Source organism: Elephas maximus, chromosome 5 (assembly GCF_024166365.1).
Source record: "Elephas maximus indicus isolate mEleMax1 chromosome 5, mEleMax1 primary haplotype, whole genome shotgun sequence".
Lineage (NCBI taxonomy): Eukaryota > Metazoa > Chordata > Mammalia > Proboscidea > Elephantidae > Elephas > Elephas maximus.
Window position 1 is genome coordinate 84545700 of NC_064823.1, and position 12953 is coordinate 84558652.

General features: G+C 35.1%; 1 protein-coding gene across 6 annotated transcripts in view; it reads left to right on the forward strand.

Annotated features, from left to right (window-relative positions):
- ANKRD17 (ankyrin repeat domain 17) overlaps positions 1 to 12953 on the forward strand; it is a 191660-nt gene that overhangs the window by 129374 nt on the left and 49333 nt on the right. For all 6 annotated transcript variants that reach the window (XM_049886033.1, XM_049886034.1, XM_049886038.1 and 3 more), the window contains 6 exons: positions 5632 to 5743; positions 5876 to 6021; positions 8021 to 8163; positions 8663 to 8876; positions 9752 to 9927; positions 10984 to 11146. In XM_049886033.1, the coding sequence (XP_049741990.1) occupies positions 5632 to 5743; positions 5876 to 6021; positions 8021 to 8163; positions 8663 to 8876; positions 9752 to 9927; positions 10984 to 11146 (954 nt within the window). The remainder of the gene's footprint in view (positions 1 to 5631; positions 5744 to 5875; positions 6022 to 8020; positions 8164 to 8662; positions 8877 to 9751; positions 9928 to 10983; positions 11147 to 12953) is intronic.

A 12953-nucleotide genomic window follows, 5' to 3' on the forward strand; every position in this document is an offset into this window, starting at 1 on the left:
TTGTGCCATAACAGACTAGTAATATCATGAAAAAATTCCAAGATTTGTCTTGTATATTGAAAGATTAAACATTCTCTAATACTTGTATCTTTGATTTATTTAACAAATAGATAAACATGTGCAGTTCACATTATACATGCTTTACCAATTATTGACTTCTTTAATCTTTATAATAGTCCCATAAAGTGTAGGTACTATTATTCGTATTTTACAGATGAGGAAACTGACGTAAAGATATTAACTACCTTGCCCAACAGCTAATAAGTAGTGGAGTCAGCTTTCACGAATAAGCTAGGTGCTTTGGCTCTAGAATCAATGCTCTTAACCACAGCAGTATTCTACATGTTTTTTTAGTTGTTACCTTAGGTGTGAACATTTTTTAGAATTTGGGTCCACCACCTAGATGGTCAAGCATTATCTTTTGCCTTTCCTCTTTGCATCTTTTTAGCACCTTTCCGTGGCCATACTGCCTATTTGCACTAAACATTAAGTAAAAACAAAAAAGATGCTAATTTTTTAAAACTTTAGTCTCCTTTTAAAATGCCAACGACTCTTGAAAAAAGGATTACACCTTAAACTTTTTAATTATTTACAACGGATATTTTTAGCAAGGATCATCATTTTAATTTCTGAACGTTGAAGAATGCTAAAGATTTTTTCTTTTTATAAAGTTCCCCAAACCTTGTTTTACAACAAGAAATCACTTTTTGTATGAAAATATGTGCCATAGGTGCTCTCCAGCTGTCATATGTTTTTATTGAATCGAGTTATCTGAATATTTTCAAGACTTTTACAATTAATATTATATACTGTGCTGTTGGAATCCTGGTGGCACAGTGGTTAAGAGCTCAGCTGCTAACTAAAAAAGGTCAGCAGTTCGAATCCACCAGCTGCTCCATGGAAATCCTATGGGGCAGTTCTGCTCTGTCCTATAGGGTTGCTGTGAGTCAGAGGTGACTTGATGGCAGTGGGTTTGGTTTTGGTTTTACGGTGCTGTCATGTAACAAAATCAGTTTTAAGAAACATCAGTAAATGATAGTTTGAAGGAATTATTTGAGACTACTTTTGATGGCACAGCTCTGATGTTTTTCTTTTACTTGAATGGTATAACCAAACTTATTCTTGGGCACTGACCCTACATACAGAAATTAGGAATCAAGTAGGGATTTTAAGAGCATTGGTTTTTATATGAAACAGTAATCCAGGTTAGAGTTGAATACCATTGAATTAATTAAATATATGTTTGTAATTAATTGTATGAAATTTTTGCAGTTAATTGTATGAAATTTTGATTAACTATAGAAGCCACTGAAAGTGAGAAAGAACCAGTTGTTTTGTTCATGGGTTGTAAAAACTTGTGTTCAGCTCCTTGCACACCACATGTTGTTCATGTATCTGAATTGCTTGTAGTTTATTCTTAAACTTCTCAAGGCTATTTTTTAAAATACTCATTTTGTATATAATTTTGCTTTCTTCAGTTTTTAATAATTAAGATATTCATTATTTTTAAAAGGGTCAAATGTTAGATTTAACTTATTTACTATAAAGGCTGAAAATATAAAACTTGTGGAATTGTTTTAATTCTGTAAATATCATTTGGTTATATTTTTCTATTCCTACTACTAGTTTTACAGTACAAAGAACAATCTCATCACAATGATTTAAAACGACAAAGGGGCCAGGAAAAACGTGTTAATAGTGATATATAATTGCTGCCATTAAAGCATTCTATTTTAAAATACATGCATGCTGCTTGTTCACATGAACAGGAACAAGTTTTGAATAGGTTAATTCATTTTATTTATTATCATTTATTAAATACCCTAAAGGGCTGTTCTACTTAAGCTTACATGTAATCCGCTTGCTTAAAGACTGAGATGTTTGGGATTGGGAAGACTGTGGAGGTCTAAAAAATTCAGCTCTTAAAGTCTAATAGTTTTCAAAGCAGTTTAATCACTTTCAGAGTAATAAGTATATATATATACAGTTCAGGCATGTTTTCTCAACTTGAGTTCGTTTAAAGTGTTCATTTCTTTTTCACTCTTAGATATTCTTAGCAAAATTGAATAGTCACGTTGATAATTTATAGTAAATTTTTACATTGAATATGATTTTACCTTTTTTTTGTTAATAAATGAGAATCATAATGACAACATTATGGAATGGCCAGTTTTATGGTGAAGAAAGAGTTTTATGGTACCGTAGACTAAAAGGATAGAAACTTGGATGAACTCTTAAAAATGGTCTGAGCATCTCTCCTTTCAGGTTTGGGACTTCCTCCTAGATACATAGCAAATAACGTTGCTTCTTGAACAACCAATATAACATGACTTCTGCTTCAGTTAATTTGCTTATTGACATGTTATGAAGCAGCAGATTTTTTTTTTTTTTTACCATTTTAGGACTGTGTGGGTCTGTAGTTTGAAAAGGCCTTACTTAAGAATCTTTAAATTCTTTCATTATATATTAAAAAGACTCCTAAAGCATTAGTTGTTTGAATTTTCCGTATTGTAGACACTGGGTTTTTTTTTAGAAGTACAGGGCAGCTAAACACTCTTAACTTGAATTTCCCAAGGAATTTGACTAGCTCTTTTTCTCAGCTTTAAATCCTTTTTCCTTAACTCTTTATAATATTTATACTTCTCTCATGGTTGGAACCTAAATTTTGCCTACATGGTAGTAGGTAATCAGTAAGCTCCTAGTAGCAGGGCCTGTATTTACTCGTACTTGACTAAAAAAAAAAAAAATAGAGTAAATAGCAGAGTCCTGGTTTACTGATCCACTAAGATTTCCTGTGCTTATCTTTTTCAAATTTTATATGTCTCTTCATTCTCCATTTAAGATTGGCACAGCTTTCCTGATTTACTCTTTGAGTCCTGAAAGAAGTTTAGAATTCTCATAATGTGTATCATAAACTTGTCTCTTGTGCTGACTGTATACACAGTAATGTAGAAAATGCCTAAGGCAGGTAAACATAACATTGTGTTGACCATAGCCTGCTATGCTTTAGGGATGCTCTACGATGTAATCAGAAAAGCAGGGTTTTGTTATCAAGAAAATCCTCTTGAATTTTTTAACCCCATCCCTACTAGTTATTATCAGTGTGACCGTTGGAAAGTTATTTCTCTGAACTTCTGAAAGAAAAAAAGCTGTTTCTCTGAAATAGGACATAATCCCTTCTTTATAAATCTAAAATGAAGATCAAATACTGTGAAACAATCAGAGCTGTAACTCATTTAAGTATTCATGTCCTTCTCCGTTGTTGTAGTTGGTGCATCTCTCCCTTGTGGCCATCCTTGATCTCTGCAGTCAGTAGCTCTGCTCTCTGCCAGCCTCTTCTGCAGAGCAGCTTTTGCGGTCTCCCTTCTTCATCACCAACTAGTAGGCTTTTTCTTATTTCTTGACTCGTTATCGATTCTGCTTTTTGTCTCTTGTTACTCATTTTTTTATGATGGAGTTTAGTTGTTAGAGTTACTGACATTCTGAGAGAATATGCCTTTCCCCTTTATATTTATTATATAAATATAATAAACATAATGTGATAGTATGTAAGTATAGTAAACATAAATATGGTAAACACAGTAAGTAAATATTTCACATATATATAGTGTAGTAATAGTCTTTAAATCTGTGACCCTTTATAGCTATTGTCATTTGACTTAACTATCATTTATTGTTTCCTGGGCAGAGCATCACTTATAGGTGAAAATGCCAACACATATAAGACATGTTCCTTATATTACAGGAATTTATAGTCCTTTGAAGGTAGTAGACACATAACTATTATAGCATAAGGCAGATTAGTGACAGATGTTATAAAAGAGGTACATGTGTGAAAATGACAGAAAAGATAGCTTAGAGTTGTGTACTGTCCAGTATAAAAACAATGCCAGACACATGTAATTTTACATTTTCTAGTAGCTGCGTTAAAAAAAAAAAAAAAGGTGGAACGAATTTTAAGAACATATTTAATTTGATATATCCACAATATTGTTTCAACATGCAGTCAATACAAAAAAATTACTAATGAGATACTTTACTTTTTTTTGTATTAATGTCTTCTAAATCTATTGTGTATGTTACTTACACCCAGGGTGATCAAATCATCATAGTTTGCCTAGGACAGACTTAGTTTTAGCACCAAAAGTTCCACATCCCTGGATCCCAGGGAACTCCCCCAGTCAAGGCAAACCGGGATAGTTGGTTACTCTACTTAGAGTATATTTCAGTTTGGTCTTCATTGGAAACACTAGATCTGTATTTGGATTTGATTAAATATACAGTTGAAAAAACAGATTCATTTAACGAAGTTTTTAACAGTTTTCCAGTAACTGAACTACCAGTTTTTTAAATTTAAATACAGTTTAAATTTCCTTTTCTAAGTCACATTAGATATATTTCAAGTGCCAGTAGCCAAACGTTGCTAGTTGCCTTTTTGGACACAAGTTTAGAGTACTAAAAATATAAGAATTTAATTCGTTTATTACATAAGCATATAAACTATGATAGAACTACATCTGGTCTGGCCACTGGTAGGTCCAGTATTGGTCACTACCATTAAAGGTCATCAAAAGTCAGAAGTAAATTGTATATAAACTGTGTAACGTCTTGACTGCTGGTTGTCTATACTGTATGTCATACTGTATTTTAATTGCAATTATAATTGCCTTCAAAATACATGGTATTTTTTTGTATGTTCCTTCAGATATTTTGGGGCTTTGTTCTAGAATGCAGCTGTGTTACTTAGAAACTAATTTTTCATTTCAAGGCCTACTCTTTAGTTTTGGTAGGTAGATCTACAGCATCTAGTTTGGCCCCACTACTGAGGATTCTTCTTTAATGTCTTGTGTGTTTGAAAGTCTTTCCAATCTGGTTGGTGGCAATGGAACTGTTCCTGCTCCTTTGTGAGCTCTGGGTGTTGTTTAGCCTAGTTATTTTTCCCTTGTCCTCCAGTAGTTTTGCCACACACATGAGCTAATCAGCACTCAGCCGAAGAAGACCTGGGACCTTCTGCAGATGCCCGGAGTACCTTCTCTGTGCAGCTCTCTCCTCTCTAGTAATCTGTCTCAGAAATTCTATCCATCTTGACCTCTTGGAACTTTGCCTTTTCAATTTAGGAAGACTGCAAGGCTGGGTACCACCCCATGTACTGTAACATGGAAACTCTACAGGAATTAAGTTGGGTTATTCTTTTCCATTCTCAGGGATCATTGCCCTTTACTGTCTATCTAGACACCATCATTTCAAATAGTTTTTTTTTTTTTTTTGAAGTTGTTTAAAATGGAATGGTAAATCCAGTCTATGTTACTCCATTATGGATGGAAGTAAAAGTGAGTCCATGGTATTTCTTTTAATCATGTAGTTGAAAACAGCATATGGTTGAAAATTACCCTTTTTGCTTTCCATACTTGCTTTATGAGTTGCTCATAGTGGCTATTTGTAGTCTACAAAAAAATCACAGCTTTGTTACTAAAAACAAAAAAATAAAAAAATAAATGCAATTTACTATTCAAATGTTTGATCTAGCAAAGTGGTACATACGTATGTGAGCATTTGGTATTTGTGCATATTATGTAATTAATATTAACATTTTAAATTATCTAATTAACAAAAATAATTGATCTTTTACAGACTGAGAGTAACCATGACACAGCGCTGACACTTGCCTGTGCTGGGGGCCATGAGGAACTGGTACAAACTCTGCTAGAGAGAGGAGCTAGTATTGAGCACCGAGATAAGAAAGGTATACCCAAATTTTGTTAACCGTTGCCCTGATATATTTGTGTTGTGTGAAGTACTACTTCTAGCCCTGTTTTGATGCTTAATATTTTTCCTTTGCTTAGCATGTAGTGAGAAGATCATTATTTTTCTCCAGGTTTTACTCCACTCATCTTGGCTGCTACAGCTGGTCATGTTGGTGTTGTGGAAATATTGCTGGACAATGGTGCAGACATTGAAGCCCAGTCAGAAAGAACCAAGGACACACCACTGTCCTTGGCTTGTTCTGGGGGAAGACAGGAGGTAACATTTCCCCCAGTGTAATTGTTTTCATCTTTGTTTAGCAAAGGCATACTCTTAACTCACATGATTTTATTTGTCAGAGCAATGATTTTATATTTAGATTTATGGGTTAAAAAGAATTAGAGCTTAGTGATAAAACAGGAATGATTTTTTTTCCGACAGTTTTTGCTTGTCTCTTCTGTACTTTTGCCCTTTTATGTTTGGAGGAGATACGTATATGGATAGCTAGATGCACTTGCTACCAGGGATGTTCTGCACAAGAAAGGATAAGGGACCTGTCCCTACTGTGTTGTTCCTTCTGGTTGATAATGTGAATACATTCATATTTTTCTTCTGTAATCCACAGTGGAGGCGATTGGTATACATTTAATATTAATATTTGCTATTAATAGCGAGTAAGAGGAAGGGCAAGAGCTATGACCCTGAACAATCCTTAACTTCCCTGTGCCTCATTTGTAAAATGAGGATGAAAATACTAGTATTTGTGTAAAAGGAATTTTTTTGTGCTGTAAATGACATAGTGTGCAAGAGATGTGTGAATGGTCAATAAGCATTTGAATAAGTGCTAAATATTTTAGTCATCAGAGAAATGCAAGTTAAAATCCTGATAATGATACCAGCACACATCCACCTGAATGGCTAGAGTTAAAAAAACTGGCAACACCAAATGTTGGCAAGAATGCATTGTTGATGGGATTATAAAATACTATATCACTTGGGGAAATTGTCTGGCAATTTCTTATAAAATTAAACATACATCCAGAAATACTGTCACTAGATGAAACCAATGAGTAATGAAAACATATTTCCACAAGAATGTTCATAGTAACTTTATTCATAATACCCCAAAATTGGAAGCAACAAAGGTGTCAAGAGGCTGAAGGCATAATATGGCATATGTACTCATTAAAAAAATTAAGTTGCTGTCGAGTTGATTCTGACTCACAGCGACCCTACCAGACAGAGTAGAACTACCCCATAGGGTTTCCAAGGAGCACCTGGTGGATTCGAACTGCCAAACTTTTGGTTAGCAGCCATAGCTCTTAACCACTACACCACCAGTCTCCATACTCATACGTACTCATACCAAACAGCAAAAAGAAATACCGATAAACCCAGAAACATTATGCTGAGTGCGAGAAGCCTTAAAATCAAGAGTACATACTGTGCGATTTCCTTTATACGAAGATCTAAAACAGATGAAACTATTGTTAGTGGGGACTGATTGGGAAGGGGTATGAAATGAATAATAGGGGTTTAGATTATATATAGGTTTATGCATTTGTCAAAACTCAGTGAATGTATGCTTAAGCTTTGAGCATTTATGTTGTATGTAAGTTTCACCCCCAAAATATCCTTAATACATGGTCTACTCAGTGATACATGTGCTGAAGTAGGGGAAATTGCCAAGTGTCTTCAATTTACTTTGAAATGCATCAAAAAATAAGATAAATAGTTGTAAAGTAATTATAGTAGAATATCGATGGTAGAATATAAATATGTGTATTTGGGTGTTTACTGTAAATTTTTTCAACTTCTGTATATTTAAAACTTCATAGTAAAATATAGGTAAATAAATATTGTTTTTTACTTAAATGTTTAGTTATTGATTGAAAGTTAAAAATGTGTTTTCGGCACATGCGTATGTATAAAATGAAAAAAGTCTTGTCCCTTAGTCTTCTATTTTACCACTATGTGGTATAATAATACATAAGTACCAATTTCCAAAATAGCAGGTCATGACAATATATGAGGCCCAGATCTTCCGTGGACACACATTTCAACAGATTACTAAATGGGTTTTACTTGACAAGTTATTTCTTTGTTGGCTTCTATGACTCTTGCGGAAAGAAAGAGGCTGGTTTTATACAGAGGATGAAAGAAGGGCCTTTCATGTCTTCTGTCATAAAATATATCAGATGAAAGGAGAAATCAGAAATACATCAAAAATTGTCTCATCATACTAAGAAAACACTTTTTTTTTTAATTTTATTTCTAGGTGGTGGAGCTACTCTTAGCTCGAGGGGCAAATAAAGAACACAGAAATGTTTCTGATTACACACCTCTGAGCCTGGCTGCTTCTGGTGGCTATGTGAACATCATCAAAATATTACTAAATGCAGGAGCCGAGATTAATTCTAGGCAAGCTTATTCTCTCTACTTATTTAGTAAGAGTGTTATGTTAGAGATATTTGTAGAGCATCTACTTTTTTTGATGCTATGTTTAGGAAATTCCTTTACTAAAAAGTTAGACTCCAAATTGTGGGAGAGTTTTTAAAAAATTAATTTTCTTTAATTAAAACTATTGACACAGGACTTGAAATATAAATTACTGTATTATGGTATTAAGAGAAAACACGTCTTCTTGATGAGTTTTTATCAAAAACAAGCAAATGTGTATACTAGGATGGAAAGTCCAGACTAAGTCATTATGTTGAAAAAGTTCATAGTAAAAGATTTCTAATGGAGTGTGGATAATATCTCATAGATTTACTGTTAGTAGGTTGAGAAGAATGGTGATTTTAAATAATCTTACAAAGAATTTTGTTACTGTCTTTTTTTTGTTCGTTTAAAATATGTGTGTGTGTATATATATATATTTTTGTTGTTGTTGTTGTTCTCCCCTTATCTCTATCCCCAGAACTGGTAGCAAATTGGGCATTTCTCCTCTGATGTTAGCAGCTATGAATGGACACACAGCTGCTGTTAAGCTCCTGTTAGACATGGGCTCTGACATAAATGCTCAAATAGAAACCAATCGGAACACTGCCCTTACCTTAGCCTGCTTCCAAGGAAGAACTGAAGTGGTTAGTCTTCTGCTTGATAGAAAAGCAAACGTTGAACACAGAGCTAAGGTAAGAAAAGATCTGAGATTTATACATGGATTTATTACTTTGATATTTAAGGTTCTGATGTTAATTATAGTTATACTTTCTAGTAGCATTTATCATCTACACATATGTTTAATCAGATATCATTCTGTATATGACTCAGTCAAACATTAACTTTTGAAAATGTCTCAATAATAGATTTTTATAGGCAGCAGTAGCACTAGAACCCATTTCTCCAAGACTAATTTGTCTGTTCTGGCCAACCAAACCAAACCCATTGTCACTGAGTCGATTCCAATTTATGGTGACCCTCTAGTACAGAGTAGAACTGCCCCATAGGATTTCCAAGGTTGTAATCATTACAGGAGCAGACTGCTACATCATTCTCCCCTGGAGCGCCTGGTGGGCTCACTTGAACTGCCGACCTTTCAGTTAGCAGCCGAGCACTTAACCACGGAGCCACCAGTGCTCCTTATAGGGTTGCTAGGACTTGGAATCAGCTCAGTGGCAATAGGTTAGTGACATTAAGGTTATCAGCTGAAAAATATGTACTATTAGAGAAGGGAGGGGCGTACTTATTGAATGCCACATTCATGCTAGGTGCTTGCATAGGGTTGCTATGAGTTGGAATCGACTAGATGGCATTGGGTTTGGTTTCTTGGTTTTGCATCCTAAATGACTTTTTTCCACAATGGTATGATTGAGATTAAATAGAATTGTCTTTTTTTAATAGATCAGACTGTAACTCTGAGTCTGAGGTCAGCAAGGTAGTAAGTGACAATGCTGAAACAGTTTTGAGTCCTTGTTAAAACAGCTGTACCATATTTCTTTCTCAGATTGTTAACATTTTAGATCTTTCTGGTCTCCTATGTGTTCTTTTTATTTTCCATGAAACCTAGACTGGCCTCACACCACTAATGGAAGCTGCCTCTGGTGGATATGCGGAGGTGGGCCGAGTTCTTTTGGATAAAGGTGCTGATGTTAATGCCCCTCCGGTGCCCTCCTCGAGAGACACAGCTTTAACCATAGCAGCAGATAAAGGGCATTATAAATTCTGTGAGCTTCTTATTGGCAGGTATTATGTTACCCTTCATATACGAACACAATGTTACCAGTGATTACCATTTTCTCTGGTCGGTTGTACTATTAAAAATCAATTGTAATTACTTCGTATATAAACTACAAGCATATGTTTTAAAATCTGCCTTTGGTATTTTCTACCTGTCCAGAGCTATGAGCTTTGCTACAATGTCTTACCTGTTTTTCCAGTGCAACCTAAAAATAATACTTGCCTTCTGTGTGTATACTTTTAGTTACTAAAATAAGCTATCCAGTTATTATCCATACTTTCATGTCTCCCACTCAGTCTGGAAATGATCTATGGCTTCATTGTTGATTTTCTTGTTCTTTACAGTAATTAGGACTTCTGTGTGACAATTGTGGAACCAGTCAGGGTATCAGACAAGATCCAGGAGTTTCAGCTTTCAGTCACTTAGAAGTTGCCAGCTAGTCTTCCAAAAATGCTTCTTTGCTTAATTGGATTTACTGAAGAGTCTGGAAGACCTTTGAGTGGTGTTCCTAAACAGTAGCTGCTGTTAACTCTTATTACTCACCATGAGTCATCATACCTACCATTTTGCCCAGTGTGTGCTAAACCTTCATGTTGTTTTTAGGTTCATTCTTTCGTGAAGCTATATACTACAAGTACATGATAATCTGAAATAGATATGATTGCCTCACAGGATACTTTTTGTGTTTCTAGGATACTGTTTAATATATTTTAGGGAAAAAAAAATTTTTTTTTTTCCATTTTATGAGGTTACTTTTATTTTTTACTAAATAAAGAGAATTTCACATTTTCTCAGCACTTGAAACTCAATTATGCAAATGAGAAACACAAATACTGATCTATGTAAATATTCATTTATTAAATAAGGACTTATTATAATTTGAAGTCTGGAAAGTCTTTGTATTATAATTCTGAGGAAAAAAAATCTTATTTTAGTCCTTGAATAATAAAACAATTTTCATCTTTACAGTATATTCTCAGAAGTTAATAGTTGATCTTTATTGTTATCTGTGTTGTTGCATTTCATTTAAGAAGTGATATCTGTTGCTATTTGATGTTTAGGGGAGCTCATATTGATGTGCGTAACAAGAAGGGGAACACTCCGTTGTGGCTGGCAGCAAATGGCGGACACCTAGATGTGGTCCAGTTACTGGTACAAGCAGGTGCAGATGTGGATGCAGCAGATAACCGCAAGATAACTCCTCTTATGGCAGCATTTAGAAAGGTAGAGGGTTTTATTTTCCTGCATTTGCCTGGGTGTTATACACTAGCGCTAGGAAGTGCAGCCTGCATTTGCCTGGGTGTTATACACTAGCGCTAGGAAGTGCAGAGTTTAGTGATCACTGAAGACTTTTCATTTTATAATTTAACAGCTGTGATGAATGCAAAATTTAATCTGATAGCAACATTGAAAGGTAGACACATGTACCACAGGAGAACTAATATTGTACGTTAAAAAGCTGTTATGAAAAGTATTTTCAAAGTCTAGTTGAAGTCTTAACCTTTCACAGAATGTAGATCCATTTAAAGGTAGTGGTACAATTCTTATACTCCATGAAGGGAGGCATGGTTCAGTTTTCTGCCAGTGCACCACCTAGAGGCTTGCTTGTTGGTCAAGTTTCAGTGGAGCTTCCAGGCTAAGACAGACTAAGACACCGCAATCAATTGTGTGGTGGCACAGGACCCCATGTTTTGTTCTGATATGCATGGCGTCTCCATGGATTGAAGGTGCACTCCAAGGCAGTTAATAACAATAATTGGAGCTACTTATTTGTATGTGAATGAGAGTTTTCTTTAACTTAAGTTAAATTGATTTTATTTTAATCACTTTATTACTAAGAAAAAAAGGAATTAAATAATGAAAACCTGACTGCTGGTATTTTGAAACTACTGAAAACCAGTATACCACATCTAGACGTAGAAAGATGAACTTTGTGAAAGCGAGAAGTGCATCTGTTTCCCTTCCTATAATACATAGTACAGACTGTGTATGAGTAATTTTATTTAATGATTTCTTAAATACAGTTTTTATTTGTGATTGGGAAAACCAGATTAAGGGCCCATAACTTTGAGTCTTCTCATTCTGGTATATGTAGATAAAATCCCCTGTAGATTATAAATTATTTTACTGTATTGAAAAGTCTTAATTGGTAAATTATAGGAAATCATCTCTTCTTTTTTCTCTTACTCTTTTCTCTGACCTTTGTTCTTTATATCACCTCTTCACTGGGTATTCTAGACTGCCTAGCCACTGACACTTGGTTAATTTAAAAAAAAATTTTTTTTTTCCCCCTCACCAACATTTTTCACAAGCTACCTACCTCTTCTCCAAGCAGGGTGGCATACCATTATCAGGTTATCTTCCTAACCACTTTCACTCTGTCAGTACAGTATCCTGCTCAAGAGCTATGTTCTGCTTCCCTAGACTCTGAAATCATTTGAAAATCACTTGGAATCCAATCCTAGTTTGATATTCAAACCATCCCATTACCAACCTACCAATAACTGGTTGCCTTTGGGTTGAGTCCCTAATGTGCAGAGTCTTCTCATTGCTTAGTATTTGCCTTGTCCCTGTGCTCTTACATCCTGGAATGTCCACACCCTTCCTCAGTTTCCCAGAATTACTCATTGTATGCATTTAGCTTATGTCTCTCCTTCTACACAAGCTCTTTCAAGCCTGTTTTAGCCCACATTTAGCTCACATTGAGATCTCTCATTATCTTTCCAAATAGACTCTTACTCTCCTAAGAACACTGCTTATCTTTCATACTCTTTTGTATTAATTCCTTTTTTTAATTTTTTCATTACCTACCATGTGCAAGGAAACTCTGGTGGCACAGTGGTTAAGTGCTACGGCTGTTAACCAAAGGTCAGCAATTCAAATCCACCAGGTGCTCCTTGGAAACCCTGTGGGGCAGTTCTGCTCTGTCCTGTACGGTCGCTGTGAGTCGGAATTGACTGCAACGGGTTTGGTTTTTTGGTTACCATGTACAAGGGTTCTCCCTCCGCCCCCCCACCGCCAAAATATGTGT